The sequence below is a fragment of the Lycorma delicatula genome, chromosome 7 (assembly GCF_047948215.1).
Source record: "Lycorma delicatula isolate Av1 chromosome 7, ASM4794821v1, whole genome shotgun sequence".
NCBI classification, from domain to species: Eukaryota; Metazoa; Arthropoda; class Insecta; order Hemiptera; family Fulgoridae; genus Lycorma; species Lycorma delicatula.
In genome coordinates this window covers 33,517,702-33,541,140 of record NC_134461.1, presented here as the reverse complement: position 1 = coordinate 33,541,140, position 23,439 = coordinate 33,517,702, and the positions used below count along the sequence as shown (strand labels likewise).

Genomic DNA, 23,439 nt, shown 5'->3' with positions numbered 1-23,439 from the left:
AAGAAATCACAGAGCAAATAGGACTAAAAATTTCCTTTGAAAAGACAGAATTAATGACTAATATCAAAGATTGTCCAATTGAAATGTGAAAAATCAAGAAATTGAAATATCTGGAGAATAATTCAAATCAAATGGAATTGGCTTACTAAATAAAAACAAATATCTACAACAAAAGGAACATCTCATAGAAGCTAGAATCAGACAAAATGATACAGTAATCAAACCAGAAAGCACCTTTAGTTTGAAATCTGGTAAAAAAAATTAAGAGAAAAAAAAGAAAAGGGAAATTTTAAGCATAATCCTAGGACCAATAAATACAAATGAAAATGGATATAAATTCTGAAGGAAAAAAGATTTTTACAAATACAGTGAAACTGAGAAAATGTCAGATTCCACCAGAAAAAAATAACCAAATTCTTTAGCTATCTTATGAGAATGAATGCTCAACAAAAATAAACATATCTTCAACCAAATTTACAACAAAAATAACAGAAATCAATGGACCTCAATGATTCAAAAAGACCAAAAACAAATTAAAATATCTAAAGGAATAATAACAAAAAAGAACAATGTTCAGAAAACTGGTACAACATTTAAAGGAGAAAAAAGAAACCAACAAATCTAGTAATAATAAAAAGATAATCAAAAGAGAGAAAGCAAAAACAAAGGGAAAGAATGAAGAACTACAGTTAAGAAAATGGCAAAAGAAAGAGAAATTAATGGAGAATGTTGCTTCACATGATCCTCAGTTGGCCAAACTTGGGAAAAAATGTATTTGTCATAGTAAGGAGCAAAATGGTTAAGCACTTAATAGACAGAAGTAAAACCAGTCTATTCTGTTAAGATTTATATTTTTTTCAAGAAATGTAACAAAAGTACAAAGTAAATTTAAAATCTGCAAACTATATTTTAATTAAAACTACAACACAATACCCTAATTAGCTTTTGATTCTTCAGTGTTCTCAAGGAAACTAGATGGTTTCAAATGACTAGGTAATTTCTCCAACTTAATCTGAAATCAATACAAAAATGCAGTCATTGTTATAATAAAATCAAAGTTTCAATACATTTTTAAAATTATTTCAGAACACAAAATAACAAAATAAAAACATTAAAAAAAAAAAAAAAAAAAAAAGTAAAGTCAAACAAATATTAAATTACTTGTGCGAAATATTGAAATATTATATTCAGTTTTGCCAAAGAAGACAATTGAATAAACCTTTTGCTTGTGCCCATCTGAAGACATGTGCTTACACAATCATCAAATAATAAATAATCATACATCTTTTTTGAATTTACTTGATGTGTGCACACATCATTTTTTGACATGTTAGTGAATTATGTTACTAACACAGTTTTTAAATGAAATTTTTTCATTTCAAGTAGACTTAAAAATGTTTTTGCTATTAACAGTTTTGTATAGTTTAAACAGAATATAGTTCATCCAGTTCAGTATGGTGTGGGAGGGTACTAAAATGCTTTTACGTTCTTACTATCACAAAATCTAAATTTTACCTAAATTCACAGAAATTCAACACATACCAGTTTCTCTGGAATAATTACATTCTCATCAGACCCATATTTTTTTTTTTTATAAACTTGTAAAATTTCTAATTGCTTTATCATTTTGCCACTTTTAATGAAGCTTTGATTAAGACCCATAGAAAGCTTAAATACTTATTTATAAATAATAATTTAAAATACTTAAGAAGATAAATAAAAACAAAAATATACGGCTACATGAATATTAAATTATCTAATTACTTATTGGTTAATTAACTTTCAACCCAGTTAGCTAATTAAATTATGTAATTGGTCTAGGTTTTTCATGAATTTACAATATATTTTTCTAAATACACATAGTTACTATATGTGCTTTACACAGCTTTCTTGTACTTTCCAACCAAAAACATTTTGGTTTAAGTAATAAACCCAAATATCCAACTGTACTTGTTTTATTATTACAAAGAAATTTGTTCCGGACCATTTGTGAGAAAACCAGAGAAGTTATAAGTCATCTACTTATGGTTTATTTTTGCTTAATTACTTTTCTGGCAGCATAGCTCTAGAGCTATGGTGGAAGAAGGAAAGTATGGTAATCAGTCAAAAAACGGGGCATGAAGGTATTCATACTCATTCTTGACATTTCATGACTCTGGGTCCCCAAAAAACAAAAGAGTGGGGGGTTAATCTACATATATGTGTTGGCATTTGAAGTTTAATTAACTTTTGAATTAATACACCCATTTTGATGACTTCTGTACATGGGGCAATTTGTTGGTAAAATTTTGAGGCCAATATATCCAGGAGGTGGAGTAGATAATTATTGGGGTAAATTTTCTAAAACTTTTGCAAACATAACCCCATGCATATAATGAGCTTACCTTATTTAAAACAAATTTGCCCCAAAATTCCCCCTTCCCCAAAAATCAAAATAAAGCAATCTTTTTATTTATTGCATATTTTTTAACCAGTTTCTTCTTGCCTTCCTAGGCATATTAGTAGGGTAAGTGGCTCAGAAAAAATAGTTTGGGAGCAATATTAGGGGTGGAGAGCTGATCAAAATTTAAAAATATAATTTTTTTGAATTCTTTTATCGGTTTTTAGGTTTATTTAACTTTTAATAATATTACAATAAAATTCACCCCTATTCCCAAAAAATAAATATTAGGTAGCTTTATATTGGTTGCAATTTTGCAGTGGAATTTTTTTTAGTTTCTTCCATTTATCATAGTAAATGTAGACAAATCACCTGAAAGGTGATTTTGGAGATGGGGGAACAGAAAAAAATTAAAAAATATTGATTTTTTTACAATAAAACATCATAAGTCATCATACTTCACACATCATACTTCAAAAAATAAATCTTAGGTCTTTTTCAAGACCTATTATAAATATATTATTTTTCCACTAAATAAGAATTAAATAACCAACACCAGGAAAATATTACATCTTTGTTGTCGGCTACTTTTTTAAATTTATAAAATGCCTGTTCAGTAAAATTATGAAAACAAACACCATAGCTTATCTAAAAAAATGTCATAGCTAAATAGGGCTTAAAAATGACGATATATTACAACACAATAAATAAAATATTTTTTTTAATTTTAGGATGAACGGAATCAAAATTTATATGAAACACAATTTTTTTCTATTAAAATCTTTTCAGTTAGCATCAGAGACTACTGACCATCATAGGCAAAAAAAACTTGGAAATAATAAAAAAATCCAATACTCTTGGCTATTAGGGTTAAAAACTAAGGAACAACTTAAAATGCGTTTCATATTGAGTAAGTGTATTGAAATCTTGATTTTATGTAAATTTATAAGAACTTTTGGATCTTTTATCTTTTGGTAATTAATGATCCTTTTTTTAAATATACAATAAGCTTTGATAATGTTAGTTTCAGGAAAATAATTTTCATAAAAAATAAACCATTTCATTTTGCATCAATTTAATAAAACTACAAACTGTTTAACTAAGGTTTCATTTATATAGTCTCCTTTTAATAAAAAGAGTTCAAATCAAATAATACAATTTTTGTTATTGACTTATATTTAAATATCAATACGTTGTAATGAAGCTTCCAAATAATGTTGGAAATATATAGAACTACGGAAACTTTGAAAAACAGTAAAACTATACTAAGGCAATAAAAATTTTAATAAAAACTACTACCACCCCATTTCCTGAGTTTTTTCTTCTTTATAAAAAATAAAACTATTTTAGAAGCTAGAAGTTACATGGGTAAAGAAGTAAATAAATGACATTAAAAATGTTATGAAAGAACAATCTGTCAATTAAAATTATATAAGTCACAAATTACACTTCATTCATAAAAATTAACAGATTGAATGAGTACAGATACTTTTGATTTCATTTTATTTAAAATTAAGAATTATTTAACCAATACAAAGCTGGAATACAGCCAGCTACCACCCACTTTAAAATGAATAGGAGCCAGGTGTTCTCATTTCCATTCACGTTACATTAACTAACACCAATATTTTAACACGATAAGTACATAAATGCTTCTAAATATAATTTTATATATATATATATATATATATATATATATATATATATATAATATATATATACTTATTCTAATAATATTATCTATTTAAAATAGTTTTGTAAAAAAAAATGTATTAAGAAAATCACTTCAGAAATAAATAATATTAATATTTATATAATATTATATTTATTTAAATACTAATATTTCATAATAATACAAAATACTATTGACAGAAATAAAATAATTTCTTAGGCGAAAGGAAAAGCTTTCCTTTTTCAGGCGAAAGGAAAAGGCTCTGCCAGCTTTTTTTTTTTAAAACTGAGAAACTGCACCAAATTAAAATTAAAAAAATTAAACTTGATCAATAAGGGATAGTTATATCAACTGGTGCTTTTAGTTCTAGAATGAAGTGCCTGTGTATAATCATCAGTGTTCTATACGAAGAGCATTATTTATTTATACATCATAAGAATCTCTTTGTTACATGTTTTCTTGCATGGCCAAGCTCAATAAACCTGGTAGAAGGGCTCCACATAATTGATGGATGTATGGAGCATACTTTCACCACCATAGATAGTACAAGCAAAATTTTTAAAATAAATTCTAGGTATGAAAATGTGACTCTAATATGCTTGCAGAATGTATTCACGTCAGTATGTTGATATATCTATTGGAAAATATAATCATAACATACTTATCCATTAGAAAATTAATAACATTAATACAGTACAATACTATATCATGTACAATTCATTATACTAAATAAATGATCTTGTATACAGTCTTGTTACTGTTGCCTGATAATTTATTTTGAGTTAGTGTTTTAAATAACACTATAAATAATCAAAGTTACTGGGTACATTTTAGTAACACTAGACTGTATTTTTTGTGCAATGTATATTTATATTTATACACACTTAAAATACTGTTTTATGTTAAAATGTTATTACCATTTAGTTTAAAATAATTTTGTATGTTAAACTGTTGTTACCATTTAAGATTACCATTAAATGCAATTTGTTTATATTACCATTTAAGATTTATTTTGTTTATAAGCTTAATTTATAAGCTTAATTAGTTGATTGGTTATTTATACTTTTTCCCTTTATAATATTTTTCAAAGCTCATCAGGAGAAAAAGATCATTGCAATAACAACAGTAAAAACTTTAACTGAAGTAAAACTTTTATTTGTTCTGCAATTTCTATAATCTTTTTTCCACAAATTGTAGTTACATTTTTTGGTTATTTGAGAATAACAAAGACACTGGGACCAATTTTTTTAATTCTTCATGTAAATTTACATCTAAAATCATGAAGTTTGCCTTATAAATTACATTTACAAACAGGCATTACTATACAATTTTGTGTCCAATGTTTGTAATAATGATCACTTAAAACTAAATTGCAGGATTGATCTGAATGATTCTCTTCCTAATGTTTCTAATAAAATTTTACAGTGTAGAGATAAATCCTTTCAAATAAATTATTTTTAGGTAAGAATAATGAATCAGCAGAGAGTATATCACAGGGATAATTTTTTTGAAGTATTATTTTGATTTACTGACTAAATTATGATCTACAAGGACTGGCTGAAGAGTTCCCTAAGAATGAATTTAGAAAAACGGCTAAATTCTATTTAGGTATTCTACTTGTAAAAATCAGATGAACTGTTCTTGAGATTAGTAATTTATTCAAAGTTTATTTGTATTAGTTTTTATAGTAACACAATTTTCATTGCCAGGTGAAGATTTCATTTTCCATATTGATAAATACCTATCTATATAACTATAATTATGTAGTTGCTACATGTAATAAAACTATATCTATAAATAGTTGTTAAGAAATATTTTATTTTGATATTATCTTTGCTTTCTACATAATTAAGGCAAAATAATTTTTTTAATGGCCAGAATGTGCATTTTATCAGAAAATTCCAAGCAATGAAAATAGCTAACTGAATTGAATTTAACTTTTACAAAATGTATCCTATTAAATTTCAAATGGGATCTCCTTTCTTATTTGTGGGGACAGTTAGTTATGATTTACATGCTGTTAGATAAATTTTTACTTCCTTGTATGAAGTAAAGGAAGTGTTGTTTTTGCAAAAAATTTCGGTTTTCAGATTTCAATGGAAATATTCATTTTGATTAGTTTCGGTGTGACATCTATACTTATGTACATTTGTATCTCGCACAACTCAAAAATGATTAGCTGTAGGATGTTGAAATTTTGGATTTAGGACTGTTGTAACATCTAGTTGTGCACCTCCTCTTTTGATTGCAATTGACTTGGACAAAAATGTCCAAAGAAAAGCCCAAAATCAAAAAGAAATTGGATTTTGGACTTTTTCTTAACTGCAGCAATAAGTCCTCAATGAGAGCTTTTCAATCGTATATCATAAGTGATACTTATTTTCATTGGTTCTACAGTTATAGCCAAATAAAATTTTAATTAATGAAATATTTGGATCTTACAAAGGGAAGGCACATCGGTTAAAATCCGACTTCATTTCCTTCTTTTTTAACTTTTTTTTTTTTAATTTAAATATATTGATTTGTTAATAATAAATTTAAATATTTATTAAAAAAAATAAATAACTTAATAATTGAATAACAATAAAAAAAAATATATATGAAAAAAATAGAAGTTATTAGTGAAATAAAATTTTATGTACTTTTCATTTACAAAAAAAGTGTATATGTAATTTAGCAGGTGCAGAAGGAAGTCATGTTGTGTCCACATCATATATTTTTTAAAGATTTTAGAGGACAAAAGCTGAAACAAATCTTCTTTATAATTTTACTGGCCGAGATTGCTTTCAATATAAATAAGATCTTGTACTTGCAGGAACACACAGACTATTACACCTTGTTTGTTTTTTTTTAATAATTTCTCAAGTTACTAAGATTTAAAAAAAAATATTATTATTTATTATAATAACATGCAATAAATTAATATGTTACATTTTACATTAAACAAAGGAATTGAATCACATTGGTACATGTATGTGAAAGCTGGGATTTATTAAAGATAAATTATTTTAATTGAGATAATTTAACTCGTTAATTTTATATCATTCAATATATATGCAGCTTGACCTCATTAAAAAATTTCAGTAACACATAACAAAAGAAAAACAGAAAGAAAGGAGGAAGTATACTGAAATGAAACGACTAACACTAGATAGGGAATCTTGGAAAGCTGCATCAAACCAGTCAAATGACTGAAGACAAAAAAAAATATTACAAAAGAAAAGTATTACTTATATTGTAGGTAAGTCAGTATTGAGCAGATGATCAGCACTAGCATTCCCATGCAAGGAAGTTAGTAGTTCTGAGGCCAAGAAGAACCAGTTATTATTTAGTGGAAATGGTTCCTTGATATTATTCCATTCTGCGTTGATTTCTAATTATTAACTACACATTTATTCTATGTTTATAATAAACTACAGATACACTCATGACATGTGCCAGGAACACAGCTGCTAACAGGTTCTAAATGAGCAAAGCTGCTCTGGATACTTTAAGTATATCTTATAAATCAATCAATACGACGATACATTCAAATCTTAATCCAATGTACTAAAATTAATTGGCAAACACAAAATTCTAAAACAAAAATTCATAAATTTTAACTAACTTAAATTCTTATAATTTTTTTAATAATCTGAATGATTTCAAATTTTGAGAGGACTGAAAAAAAAATGGATTTATTTAAGAACTTAAGAGGAAATTTAATAAATTAAAAAATTCAAATTAACTGATCATATAAAATTATAGCTCATTTTCATCCTTAAATTTATAAATTATTCATCCTGCATGGGAAAGCAGAAGTTTATATAGAACTTATTCTTGTATCACAAACTACATATGTACGTAATTTTTAAGTCTGTAGTTGACTTTGTACTAAAAAGCTGTATTTTAATGAAAAGAATTTATCATTATTTATTTGCTTCACTGTGATCTCTGCTTTTGATAACTGGACAAAAGAATAATATAATATTGTTCCTGGCACTGTTTTATGCGCTGCAAAACATAAATTCAATTTAGTCTTCAAGCCCAAACATTTTTTATAAACTGAAATGCTACTTTTGAACAATGTTGACCACAAAATTCAAATACATGATGGTGGGGTAGACATTTGATTGTTGAAAGGTCTTTGAAGACTCATCAAATCCTTTGAAACTTTCAACTCCATGACGCTTCAATTTCGAAGTCATCATGGTGATAGCAAAATCTAAATAGGCTTTTAACATTTTTATACTGACTTTTTTTTTGTATTCAGTCATTTGACTGGTTTGATGCAGCTCTCCAAGATTCCCTATCTAGTGCTAGTCATTTCATTTCAATATACCCTCTACATCCTACATCCCTAACAATTTGTTTTACATATTCCAAACGTGGCCTGCCTACACAATTTTTTCCTTCTACCTGTCCTTCCAATATTAAAGCGACTGTTCCAGGATGCCTTAGTATGTGGCCTATAAGTCTGTCTCTTCTTTTAACTATATTTTTCCAAATGATTCTTTCTTCATCTATTTGCCGCAATACCTCTTCATTTGTCACTTTATCCACCCATCTGATTTTTAACATTCTTCAGATGGGTGGTTTATACTGACAGAGTTTTTATATTAAGCCATCTTCCTTACATTAAAATTCATCTATTTCATATGTAGGTTAACTTATCTCAGAACTTAGTAAAATATATTAACATCATAATCATATTTCATGTAAATAAATGAGAAACAGAGAAATTTCTGACAAATTTTATTATTTTTTTATAATAAAATATGATTGGGTGAATTTTTTTACTTCCTTGTATGAACTAAAGGAAATATCACGAAAAATTTTGGTTTTCAGATTTCAACAAAAATATCCATTCTGGCCATCTCTGAATCCATTTTGACTAATTTTGGCATGACATCTGTACGTACATGCGTAACTAAAAAAATGATTAGCTGTAGGATGTTGAAATTTTGAATTTAGGATTGTTGTAACATCTAGTTGAGCACCTCCCCTTTTGATTGTAATTTTGGACCAAAAATCCCAAAATCCAAAAATGATTTGGATTTTGGACTTTTTCTTAACTGCAGTAGTAAGTCCTCATTGAGAGATTTTCAACAATACATATCATAAGTGGTACTATTATCATTGGTTTCAGAGTTATAGCCAAATGAAATTTTAATTAATGTAATAATTGGATCTTACAAGGCGGAAGGCACATTGGTTCAAATCAGACTTCATTTCCTTTTTTTTAATTTAAATATATTGATGTATTAATAACAATCATTAACCTCAGATTGTAAAAAAAATTATAATAATAATTCAATAATAACAGTAAAAAAAATATGAAAAAATATCAGACATTATTAATGAAATAAAATGTTATATACTTTTCATTTAAAAAAAAAATGTAAGTATGTAATTTAATAGGCAAACAAGGAAGTCATGTGATTTTTTTCTTTTTTTTTGCGAGAGAAAAACACTTTCACATTATTATTACCCAGGTCAAAAAGTAACAAAAGCTCTTTCTCGGATATTAAAGTATTAATAAAAAAAAAGGTTAAAACAAAGATGAAAACTAGATAGTAAAATTTTAAAACTAAAATAATAAATAACCATTAAGATAAAATATTTAATATGAACAAAATAAAATTTATGGTTGATTATCATTAAATCTTATCAAGTATATCGACTCTTCTTAAAAGTAACAATACTTGGTCTAGTATATTCTTGTCATTTTCTAGGACGCGCTGTGTCCCTCAGCAACTTAAATTTGCGACATAAGATCGCTTAACATATGCAGTACTACACAAGGATGTGATGCACAGTCAAGCAGCAGTTGTATTGCACGCATAGTGGTGCGCTCTTCCCTAACATCAGGTATCTTGTGAGTAGGTCTGGTATCTCCTAATGGCAATCGGCACAGAACCACTTCCTCCCGATGAATTTTTCAGAAATCTGCACATTCATTACCCAGAATTCCCACATGGCTAGAACTGAGTGAACTGTGTAGGATGAATGTGACCAATGGTAAGACTATAAGACTTTCGTCTTATAAAACAAATCTACAGTTTTCTGCAAAGTCCATAGATAAGTAGTTTGATTTTTAACAAGTTTTGTTTTCTTTTATTACTGAATTTGCTGTGTGAATATGAGCATGGTTTTTTCAACTTAATCTTCATTGCTTTAACCAGATAATCTGAATTGTTGTCTTTTTTTTAATACAAGGAAATGATTCAAGGATTTGATTCCAGATTTCTTCTGAGAGATGAAAAAGACCTACTTCCTTTGACTTTTCTTATAACTTCATCTACTCTCCATTTAGTATATGCTACTTTTGATCCTGCAAAAGTTAATTGCAGTTTTATCATAGATCAATTTCATTGGAATATTACCACCAGATAATAAAAAGGATGCTAATTCTGCAACAATCAGACATTGTGAAGGAGGTGAAAAAAGATCACAATATTTCATCTGAGATATATTGAAGTCAATTAAATACAAGTTTATAAATCTGTTAAAATTAGAAATACAAATATAAATAAATACACTTTAATAATACTCACTCACTTTGAAGTCACTCAATTACATGAAAACTTGTTTAAATAATTACGTTTAAATATAAGATAACACAAAAAACCACCATATTCTTAAAGTAAATTTTACGCTACTTAAAATTCCACTGGTTTCATTTTTCTAGGTTTACGCAGAAAAATATTATGGCACATTTAGTATAAACTATGAAACAATTTCAACTAAGTTGAAATTTCAACTTATATAACTCTAAGTGAAAAGTGAACTTGCATGTTTCAAATGTATTTTTGACTTCATTTTTTAATTCCTCATGAAATTTACATTAAATATTCAAATTTTGACCATTCTACAATGATTAATAATCACTTGAAGATCAAATGAAATGAAGTAATTACACTTTGTTATTGTAGCAAAATTGGGTAAAACATGAATATTAATAATATTCAAATGACTGAAAAAAATAAAGGAAATTTAACAAAAAATATAAAATATATGGGTTGTCATAGTTAATCATTGAAGCCATAAAAAAAGTTTCATCAAAATCTGAACAGGTGGGGACCACATCCCTGAATGAGTTGGCATGGAATGACCAAACAAAAAGTTAGAACAATGAAAATTAAGATGTTGAAACACGATTAACATAGCACTAAAAACAAAATACCTTAGTAACTTTCATAGCAACACCTTCTGGTAAATTCCTCTGTATGTACTCTAGATATGTATCAGCAGTTGATCCAGTTAATTTATGAAACTGCATAAAACGATAATATGTTCGAAATTCATACTGAACCATATTTTTTTTGTTTACATGTATAGATTTCAAAACAGTAAATCTTTCATGATGTGCTTTTTCAGGTGTCCAACTAAAAAATAAAAACCAGACATTAGATAAAATAATTAAATTTATAAAATAAAAATTCTCTGTTGACAACAACCATTAAAAATAAATAATAACACTAACAATAGAATCATCCACATTTTAACATAAAAATCAACAAATAATATACAACCATAACAATACCAGTGACGGTTATTTTATCTTGTGTAGAATTTATCAAATTTACTTTTATTTTTAATAATAATATTGACACATATAGCCATTGAACTTCACCGCAATCATTTTATACAATAATTATAAAAACAAAACTTTTATAAAAAAGTTATTTTGTTTCAGTGTGAGCACATCAATGATGATAAGACACACATTCAACTGAAAATAATTTGTTGCTAAATATTACATCAAGCATATCATAAATACTTCTGTAACAATAGCAATAATTCAATTTTGGAGTTTAGCAAGAGAGGAAGGTAAGGGTAGTGCACACACTAAATTACTAATGATACACCATAAAAAAATTAAGTAGGATAAAATTTGAGCAATGAATGAACACTAGGAAAAAGTTATGAAGAAAATTTCAGATTTCTGTGTGACACAAGTCATAAAATGTGTTTAATTAAGTATCGCAAGAAATTGATTTCAGTTAAGGCATGAGGTACCAAAACTGCTCATAAAAAACCAAACAGATACAATTAATTCTCTCAACTTTATAAGTAAATTCCTTTTATGCTTCCACAACTGTAAAGCTCCTTTTTCACATTCTGTATATTACTTTTCACATTTTTAAAATTGTAATCTAACTATTTTATAGACTTCAGTCAAAAGCAATATTAGAAACCATTTTCTAACGAATACCCTTAAGCAAAGAATATAAAAATTAGGTTGAACATTTCTGAAGTATTATCGGATGTATTATGACCAATAAAATCATCTCCATCCATAATAGTATTGAACCAGGATTAATAGCTCTATACTAATAAACAAGTCTTAAAGGACATACCATTCTTTATTAAGTGTGCCTTTACAAATCCTTAAAATTTGATAATTCTCTTATAAAAAGAAAACTAATTATTTTCAGATTGCTCAGCATGGAAAATCTTCAAACATACACATTATTTGAACAGAGGAAATTCAAATAAAAAAAATGTGTACTAAAATTCAAAACACAAGTAACTATAAAGAGGCTGAGGGGGCAGCATTATGCCAGAATGCAAAATAAGAATACAGGACTATTGCTTTATTAGTGCTTATACAAGTAGAGCTGGATACCATTTGTAACACTCATTGAAGAGGAACTATGGTGGCATTCCTTGCTAGTTTTTTTTTTTTGTTTTTCTGGTTGGTGGCAGAAAACTCAGGTTTCATTTCCAGAGAATTCTTCATAGCATAAAAGTTTGTTTCAAAAACTTTTACAACAAAAGTTCCTTGAAGACATTAACAAGTCTATCTATCAATCAGTAGTCAACTGGTGTGGGGGACCCACCTTATAGATATTTTATTGAAATGCACATCACAGACAATATAGTACTGATCCCCTACTTGTATATAGAGAGACAACTATTTAATTCACTTTTATGTGCCAATTTTCTTCACCATGGCTTTAACTGCTACATTGAACATTAGTAACCAAATATGCCTAACCTGGTCAAAGAGAGTTGGTCAAACAACTAACATTGTCTAAGAACTTTCTTGTCCATTTGCTGCAGAGGCAAATTTATATTATAGTACTTGAATTTCAGTCTTAATTCATTTTAATGAATTTTATTTTTTTATAAATCAAAAAAATGTATAGAATGCTATTCATCTTTACTGTAAATTGCAAACAGCATAATAAACTTTACATTACAATTGTACTGATATGTTATTTCAGCCATTACTGTTTCAACCAGTTGGCAACTCTTTTAAGCCATGAATGATAACTTTTACCAACTTATGTACAGGCCAATGGCAAAATCTTCAATATCTAGAAAAATTTTATGGATTTCGTTTCACTCTTCCATGTATAAGAGCTTATGGTGATGCTATTTTGTTTAAGCAATTACTATATACAGTATAACAGTTTTGTTATACTGTAACAGTATAACATTGATCTAACAATTGATGTCAAAACAGTACTTGAATTATTAGAAAAGATTAAGAATCTCAGCCCCAGATTGGTACTTTAGATCCCTTTATTTAGGTTGGCTTTGGCAAAATCCTCAATTAGATGGTTCACAGACAGAGTTGATCCTGTTAAAACTCATGTCTCTTTTTCTTCTTATTCATTTGTAAAAGTAAATAAATACATAAAATGTCTCCTTATTCATTTGTAAGAGTAAATTTGTTTATATTCAGCTGGCCTATGTTACCAGCTAATATTTAAAAGTAACAATGTATCTAATTTATTGTACTGTCCAGTTCTCATCTACACATCATACTATCACCATGAATATCATCAACTCATAGCATATTCAACAGTGTAATCATTTTATATTGTAAAATTTAAAGATTATATTAAATTATATTTATCATGACAGAACAATGACTATTATTTATTTGAATTATGAACCAGCATAATTAAGAAACAGAATTAGTATCTAACCAAGTCGGTTATTGATTCAAACAGGCCCCATCAAATCACACAAATATCCAGGTATATACCCCTACAAATTTCTCACCCTTACCATAAAGGATGTTTAACTAAAAGTAAAACACAAATATCAGGTAGGAAATGATGAAGTATAAAGGGATAAACGAACCAAAGAGGGGTTGCAAAATGAGATAAAATGTTCTATTATCAAATATTAGTGTTTTAATAACAAATGTTTTTCACAAACAAGTAAGAATTTTTTTATTATTTTCATCTAGATGCATTGGTAATTTTTTAACAGTATCAGTCTTCAAAAATGAACAATTATCATCTTTATTATTATTGCCTTTAAACTGCAATTAATAAAGAAGTGGAATTATAATTACCAACAATTTTAAGAACTTTACTTCTCTAAGTAAATATTAACAAAAAGCAACCATTTATGCAAATTACATAAATTGTTCATTACACATAGCTTAGGGTTTGAGATATAACAAATTTACAATTATTATGTATACAAACTTACAGAGTAATAGTGGGTAATATTACTTGTTTTACAAAGAGAATAAAAAACAAAAATTATTAAAAGTTATTAAAAAATGATATTTATGTTAAAAAAAAAAACTCTGAGTAGTTTTTGATGGAATCTGGTAAATAAATACTAAGAGGAAAATCATTTCTGTAATGATCCTCCCACCTTACTGAAACTGTAAATTATTAACACTAACCACTTTCCAATTTTAATTCCTAAATGGTCAGCGGCAGTAGTTGCAAACTGTGTATAACTCTTAAGAACAGCTTTATCATTTCCCCTTACTTCTACTTCTATAAGTCTATATAATTCATCAAGTTCTTCATTCTGAAACAAAAAAATAACAACAATATAGTTACAGTAAAACTTAAAATTTGTTGAAATTTAGATTTCTAGTTCCACATTACATCTTGGCTATCAGCCACTACTGAATTTAATTATGAAAATATAAAGCAATCCATTACAACTGAATTGTTTTAATTTTAGTATAACTTGAATCAAAGTTATTCTATCTCAACTGATAACCAAACTAAATTTGATTTACAATAATGTACCAGTGGTAATATCAGCTGTAACTTCTACTTGACATCAATTTTGGATTCATTTTGTTGTTTATGTAATATTAATTTTGTTTAAAGCAATGCAATTCTCCTTTCTAGAGAATATCATAAGGTAAGAGATATATAAAGAGAATACTGACTGAAGAATCAATATTATGGATGTAGGTAATTCAACATGGAATAATAATTTAGGGTCATTCCATGTCAAATTCCCAAGGTCATGTAACCCAAAATCTTTATTAATGTTATTAATATCCTAAGAATTTTTCTAAATCTTTGCTCTATAACTTATGCTTTTTTCTATGAATTTTTCAATATTCAGATTTTGAGGCTGTTTGATGTGTACCAAGGATCCAAATCTTAAAAATTTAAAAAACAAAGCAATTTTTTGCTTAATTGAAATTTTTGTGAAAAATACATGCTTTTTAGAAAAAGTTAAATAATTCAAGAGGCAGTATGTTATAAAAAAAAGAATACAGAAATGATAACTAAAAAACACTCACTATTTTTCTCACAGCTTTAAGGAATCTTTGAAAGCCATTGTTATGCTTATTTATATAAGAAGCTTATAGTTTTTAAACAATTTCGAAAAATGAAGTTCCCAGTAGGTTGGATACTTGAGTTATTAATATTAAACCTTTTCTAAAAGCATGTATTACAAAACTTCAAATTATGAAAGTATGTTGTATGTTTTTTATGTGTTATAGGTCTATTTTTTAAATCTGCATACTGGATACAGAACTAAATTTTCAAGAAAAAAAATCTGCAATAGTAATTAAGTAAAGATTATTTTGTAATCACAAAGATTTTCCCTCAACACTCTTGAGTTACCAAACGGTCTCAAAATCTTAAAATTGCAAAATTCATAGAGAAAAATTATATGTCACAGGTAAAAAAAATTTAGTTATTCTTGGGATATTAGTAATAGCAAATATTCTGAGTTTTGTCAAGTTCAGAGATTGTGGGCTACATTTTGATTTTTTTTGGGATGACTTGACATGAAATAACTCTTTACAATAATAATTACAACTGTTTCAAGTGGAGCTATACAAAAAAATGCAAAAAAAAATTGAGTAACAGTATGATAGTCATAAAATGATTATCTATTACATGATATTTACAGTTAGTTTTCTTAACACATACGTCTAACAAATCCACTTATAAAGCATGAGGGGTCATTCAAATATAAACCGTAATTTTGCTGTATGGGCTGGGATGCTGCGGGTAGTTAGTTGGATATTTGTGGATGGGAGCAATTGGCCAGCCATGCCTGTAGGTCATGTTCCCACATCAGTAGCAGAATGTCTGAGCAGAAGGTATCATAGTCTGTTGCACAATAAATTATAATCTGATATGTTGCCAATGAAGGTGTCAAATCCTCTGAAATTTTGACCTCACTCCAGGCACAGTTCAGAGATGCTACCTTGTTCAATAACTAAAGTGTTTGATTGGGCCAAAAATTTTGAAGTGGCCATCATGCAGTGGAGAACGAAAGTCGCAATTATCCATTATCAATGATGACAACATTCAGGCTGTTTGTGATCTTGTGGAAGGTGACTGTTGCATAACTATCACTGAGATTGCATCAGAAGTGGGCATAAATATTGGGAGTGTGATACAATATTGTCAGACACTCTTGAATACAACAAAGTGTTGACAGGAGGTTCCACATCTTCTCACTGAGACAGAGAGAAATATCCGGAAAGACATCTGTCAATGGATTCTGAATCAATTTGAGGAAGAAGCATTTTTCAACTATATTGTGGCCTGCAATGTAATATAGGTCTACTACTACACCCTGGAAAGCAAGAGAACCAAAATGGAGAGGTAAAAAAGTGGGGTGAGGGCACTAATCAAGGACAAGAAACACTTATAAACTGAAAAAGCTCTGGCAAACTGTGTTGGGATTCAAAAGTTATGCTGCTGATTGATTTCCTGCACAAATGAAGGACGGTAAATTTAGTATACTACTTCCAGTTGTTGGATAACATCGGGGCTGCTTATTGCAACAATCAATGCCATTAACCACTTCACAAAGTCCTCCTTCTCTACAAAATGCATGGCCACATACAGCAGCTCAGACTGATGAGAACTCACTAAAATTCATTGGACACCTTTTCAATACCTACTGTATATTAATTAAAATTTTAATTAATGAAATATTTGGATCTTAAAGGGAAGACACATCGGTTCGAATCAGACTTCATCTCCTTTTGTGTTTTTAACTTTTTTTTTAATTTATTTTTTTTAATTTTTTTCATTTAAATATGTTGATTTAATAATTATTATTAACATGTAACTGTAAAAAAAAATTACAATAAATAATAATTCAATTATAATAATTAAAAAAAAATATTATTGGTGGAATAAAATTTTATGTACTTGTGTAAATGTAATTTAATAAACATTACATAAGTTTACATGTAATGTATTTGGTGAAACATCTGATTATTCAATATCAATTGAAAATTATAATTTAGAATCATATTATTTTTGGATTTTCTTAGCAAATTCTTATAAAAATTGTACATTTATTTTAAAAAAATCAATTTATTTAATTATTTGACAGAAATAAAACTTTTTATTTTTTTGAATTGCATTCAATTTAAAGTGATTGTTGAAAACTTTTTTTCACGTGCGTAATATGCACAAGATTCCTGGCATGTCGTATAAATAAAAGTTAATAATAATTAAAGTATTCCATTTAGAGAACTCCTGTAACTAGTTACAAATTTTAATTTTGACCTTATGGTGTAGAATAATCAGTTTTAATTATTGGATTATTTGATAAACAATTTATTTAAAGGGTAATCAAGGGACCTTTACTCTAACCTAATATTTCAGGTAAGATTGTTGAATTAATAATTGTATAAAGATTTGATTTTAATAAAAACTATCCACTTTTATTAAAGAATGGAGGATCATATCTCACTTTCAAATGTTATAAGTTTAAATAAAGTGCAGCAAAAATGTGTATAACTAATTTAATAGACATACAACAATGTCATATGGTGTCCACATCAATTTTTTGATGAGGAGATCAGGAAGCCACCAGGTCTGGTGGAGAAAATGAATTTCTGTTGAAGAAAACTATATACAAAAATAAAGTAATTTATTTGGAATTTTTTCTAATATCAATAAAACTATATTCAAATAAAAACAAATTCCGGTTTATATTTGAATGATTCTCTACTCTACAAACAATTTATTTTACATGCATCTACATGTATAGATACACTTTTAGACAAATACTCTTACCTGAGATGAAGGATCTGCAGCAGTGGCTGGTTGCTGTAATCTAGAGGTGAAAACATGGAAAAATGAAGATGGACATCTCAACTGACACTGTTCTCTAATAGCACAATTAAGTATCACGTTACTTTCTAAATTGTGAGTATATAATAATCTTCCAAAATGTTTTAATGGTTTCTGCAATAAACAGCAATGCTAACAGTTTATACATTGATTCATGTAAAACTAATTTTTTGTTTCTATATTTCAGAATAATATTTTTCATCTATGAACTACATAAAAAAACTAAGTAAATCAACATAAACAGCATATATTGACTCAAATTTGCGCCTCCAACATGTAAGAATAATCAAATTTTTTTGCTAAATTTATTTATAAACTAATTTCAAAGTCAATTTAAATCTTAGCAATGCATTAACTACGAGGTGCGACAATAAAGTAATGAGACTGATGTGAAAAAAATGTTGCTTACCGTTTTAATCATGTTTAGTGTTGTCTCCTTCAAAGTAGTTCCCCTCTGATTGCACACACTTATTACAGCGCTTCTGCCATTGATGGTAACATTTCTGGAACTCATCTTCTGTAATATCCTCCAAGACCCTCGTCACAGCTTTTTGGATATCTTGTGTTGTTTGAAAATGGTGTCCCTTGACCGCCATTTTGACTCTTGGAAATAGAAAAAAGAGGGATATCTGGTGAATAAGGTGGCTGTGGTAGTACTGAAATTTGTTTTGAGGTTAAAAATCGCTGTACTGACAGGACAGTATGGGATGGCGCATTATCGTGATGCAGAATCCAATTATCAGCAATGTTGGCACAGACACGAAGAACTCGTTTACGAAGTCTTTCTAAAATTTCTTTGTAGAAATATTGGTTAAGTGTTTGTCCAGGAAGCACCCACTCTTTAAGAACAATTCCCTTGGAATCGAAGAAGCACACAAGCATGCATTTCACTTTTGACTTTGACATGCGAGATTTTTTTGGTCTGGGTGATCCCTTTGAGCACCATTGCAAACTTTGGCATTTTGTCTCTGGATCGTATTGAAAAATCCAACCTTCATCACCGTGATAACACGGCTCAACAAATCTGGATTGATTTCCATTTGCTCTAACAGATCGGCTGCCACATTTTTCCGTGTTTATCGCTGCTGTTGTTGTGTGAGATTTTTGGAACCATTTTTGCACAAATCTTTCTCATACCAAGATCTTCAGTTAATATTAGACGAACCATTTCTTGATTGATGTTGAGTTCTTCTGCAATCATTTTCACGGATAATCTTCGATCAGATCGTACGATTTCACGCACCCTGGTCAAGTTGACATCTCTCCGTGAGGTTGATGGTCGTCCACTGCGGTCTTCATCTTCAACATTCGTTCTGCCTTCACTAAAAATTTTATGCCACCGAAAAACCTGAGCTCTTGACATAACCTCCTCTCCAAACGCCTTCTGAAGCTTACCATAAGTTGTCGTCGCGTTTTCACCCAATTTAACTCAAAAAGAAATGGCATACTGCTGCGCAATATTTTGCGGTTTCATTTCTGTGACGAGAGATACAAACACGTGTTCACTTATTACAGCACAACTCACGACTGAGCAGTTGCATCAATGTGCCGCTTGGACTAGAAGTAGCTTATAGACCAAGGTCAAAGATGGTGTGCCTATGCAAGTTGCAGGGTTGCCACATCTTGCAAAGAAAAATCAGTCTCATTACTTTATTGTCGCACCTCGTACTTACAGGAACATTCACTATTTCTGATAAATAATAACTTTTTAATATTTACTTGTTTAAGGAATTTACAAAAAAAAACTGATAGGATAAAAAAGTAGAATCTGTAGTAACTCTATGTTGTTTGAAAAACAACAAAAAATAGAAAAAAATTCATCTTGTGAATTTTTTTCTATTTTTTGCTACAATTTTTTTGTAGCAAGCTAAGTCAAAAAGATGAATTTTTTTTTATATTACAAATTCTAGATAATATCTAAAATGAAATATATAGTATCAATATTATACTATAAAAATATTAAACATACAATTAATATTATATTATAATAAAAATATTAAACATAAAAATTACATAATAATAACTTATATAATAGCAAAAATTTCAACAGAGAGAAATAAAAATTAAAAACTTTGAAAAGTAGGTCCACCACTTTCCAACCTTAAGCACAACTAGTTTTTCATTTATTTTCTTTAAAGAGTTAGTAATTTAATTACAATTAAACCTTTCAAGGAATACCAACGTTAATATAACATTTAACAACTTTCATAAATACATTATGGAAATAAAACAAAGTATATTAGAAATATAGTACATTTGGGCGCAGGGATCTGGGCCCAAACCCCTCCGGCAGAAATATACAGAGCGAGTCAAAAGTATGGAAACCCCCAACAATTTTAAAACTGTTCCGGGTAGAATACTGTAACTGTCAGGATAAGATATCAGTCAACTATTTTATCTTTTGACGAGAAATATAATTTTACCCCTTCTTGGGTTGTGGCCCAGGGGGTGAAACTCAAATATTTAAAATGGTAACACCCTAAGTCATTTTAAGTCTCTTTAAGACAGAAATGGTATAAATAAATAGTTTGTATGACGTCTGTATCCAAAATAGCGCAGGATAAAGTTTGAATTACATTACAACTACACTGAAAAAAATTACATTTATAATTTAAGGAACTGTTATTGCAGATAAATTTATAAAAATTTGATTGAATGGATATTATTGAATAAATATATTTAAAAAAAGATTATTTGTTAAACATAATGTATGCTTAGTTACTTACACTTCATTTTAATAAATGTTCAAAATGTCCTCCTTCTGTTGCTTGTCAATGTGCCAGTCAGTTGTAAAAGGATGATACTGCATTAATCAATGATTTCCTTGTGATGTAAATCACTTCAATGATTCTGTAAATCGTCCTTATCTTGGAGCTTATTATGACAAACAATATTTTTAAGTGGCTCCAAATAAAGTAATCTGATGGTGACAAGTCAGGTGATCTCACTGGCCAGTTTATTTGACCTCTTCAACCAATCCATCTTCCAGGAAAAAATTAATTTTTTAAAATGCATTTCACGTACTTGAAGATCGAATGGTGAGGCACCATTTTGTTGAAACTAAGTGTTCTGGAAGTTGGGACCAATGATGTTTTGAATGTTTGGATGATAAGGTCAAGAAGCAAACCCTCACATTTTCCTGTGTTTAAATTTCCATTAATAAATGTAGGTTCTATCAATCGTTCACCAACAATATCTGTCCATATATTTACTTGGACTTGATACTGTGTATGTACCTCACAATACCAGTGTGGATTAATACCAGTCCAGTATTGACAATTATGGCGATTTACATTATTGTCATTTTAAAAAAATGTGGCCTCAAAAATCTAATTTAACCCATTAAACTCAGAATTTCAAGAAATCTAGAAATTTATCGTTAGATATTCACATGAAGATTAAACATACCAAAAAATCCAGTTCATATCTTCATCTGTGACAAAGAAATTAAAAAAAAAAAAAAAAATAGTAAATTTTATTGTTACTCCATTTTAACACTTTAAACTTGGGATTTCAAAAAATCCTTTCTTACACAATAAGAAGAACATGTATACAAATTTTCATCAATTCTATTTCTTGTCAAAAGGTAAAGTAGTTGACTGATAACTTATCCTGAAAGTTACATTATTCTATCTGGAAAAGTTTTAAAGTTGTTGAGTTTCCATATTGACTCAACTCTGACTCACTTTGAATATTATCACTTACTCTGTATGTTATCAAGCAATCAGTAAAGAAAATACTTCATAACAGTGAGTCATTAAACTGAAAATCTGTTTTACTTTGCATTTAGATTACAGTCATCAATCAGTAGATAGATACATCTGCCAAAAACAGTTTTTGTTTTTATCACTTACCAATATACATAATTGGGGTAAGAATTCAATAGAAATGTTATTTCAATGACTTTAACTTAGAATAATACGACCTACAAACAGAAATTCATAACAAATGCAAAATTAAAAGAATATTTGAATAAACTGAAATAAATACAACAAAAAAAATCAATGATTTTAACTTACAATAATATAACCTACAAACTGAAATTCATAATTAATACAAAATTAAAACGATATTTGAATAAACTGTTATAAAAAAAATGTTACCAAAACTAACTTTAAAATGCTGGAACACCGAGAGCATTTTAATACTAAAGCAGTAATCACAGTAAAAGTAGAACTACAACAAAAAAAGTCGACCTGACATTAATTACAGAAAGTTAACAAACTCTCGTCAGAGGTTAACAAACAAAAACTAACCTTAGAAAAAAATAAGACAACTACAATTATTAATACTGAATAAATTAGTGTGACTATATTAAATTGAAGCTAAACATTAAGTATTAATAACTAAACACTAATAAAATTATTAATAAGAAAATATGCAAGATTGGAGGATATCTTTTTTCAATTTAACAACGATTAGGGCTATACTTTAACATCCATCTATATAGGAATATATTTTAAAATCTAACATCTTATAAAATTCAGCAACGTCACGATTTTTAAAAAAAATTAACCATAATCGTAACTGTTTTAATGCTGAACAAAGGTACTTATTCTTAAAACATATCTATGTACAGAATATATCATAGTTTCAATGAAGACCCATGATTTCATGAATGATATATATTATATTCTAATTAAAAAATAATTTAAATTTAACAACAATTCATAACTGTTTGATAACATTTATTTTTACATTTTTAATTTAAATGTAAATTATAAAATCAGCTGACTTCTAAAACCCATTTGCGAGGAGGACATCGCGTTTGATGGTGATTTCAAATTACGTTCATTATTAGTCCTTGAAAATGCAATGTGTTTAAAAGAATTAATGATAAAAGCAAGAGATAAATATTAAAAAACAAAACTGCCAAAAAAATTGTTCTTTAATACAGGATAATTAAAGAGCGTGCGGGTGATAATTTTCTATATAGTATATTTTTTTTCAGACGTCTTAAACATATATATATATATTTATTTATACATATTTATGCATCCTATGACGCTCCAGCTATCGTAAGTATTCCAACGCGGGGTCATACGTCTAAATCGATTCAGCTGAGCTTT

General features: G+C 28.2%; 1 protein-coding gene across 1 annotated transcript; it reads right to left on the bottom strand.

The window, feature by feature from the left end:
* Nucleotides 1-832: 832 nt before the first annotated feature.
* Nucleotides 833-22,641, bottom strand: mRpS10 (mitochondrial ribosomal protein S10). The gene is made up of 5 exons (XM_075370454.1): nucleotides 22,484-22,641; nucleotides 18,314-18,484; nucleotides 14,692-14,822; nucleotides 11,218-11,419; nucleotides 833-1,012 (listed from the first exon to the last, which is right to left on the bottom strand). Exons 1-5 carry the CDS (start codon nucleotides 22,508-22,510, stop codon nucleotides 935-937), a joined length of 609 nt encoding a protein of 202 aa, XP_075226569.1. The 5' UTR covers nucleotides 22,511-22,641; the 3' UTR covers nucleotides 833-934.
* Nucleotides 22,642-23,439: the final 798 nt, after the last annotated feature.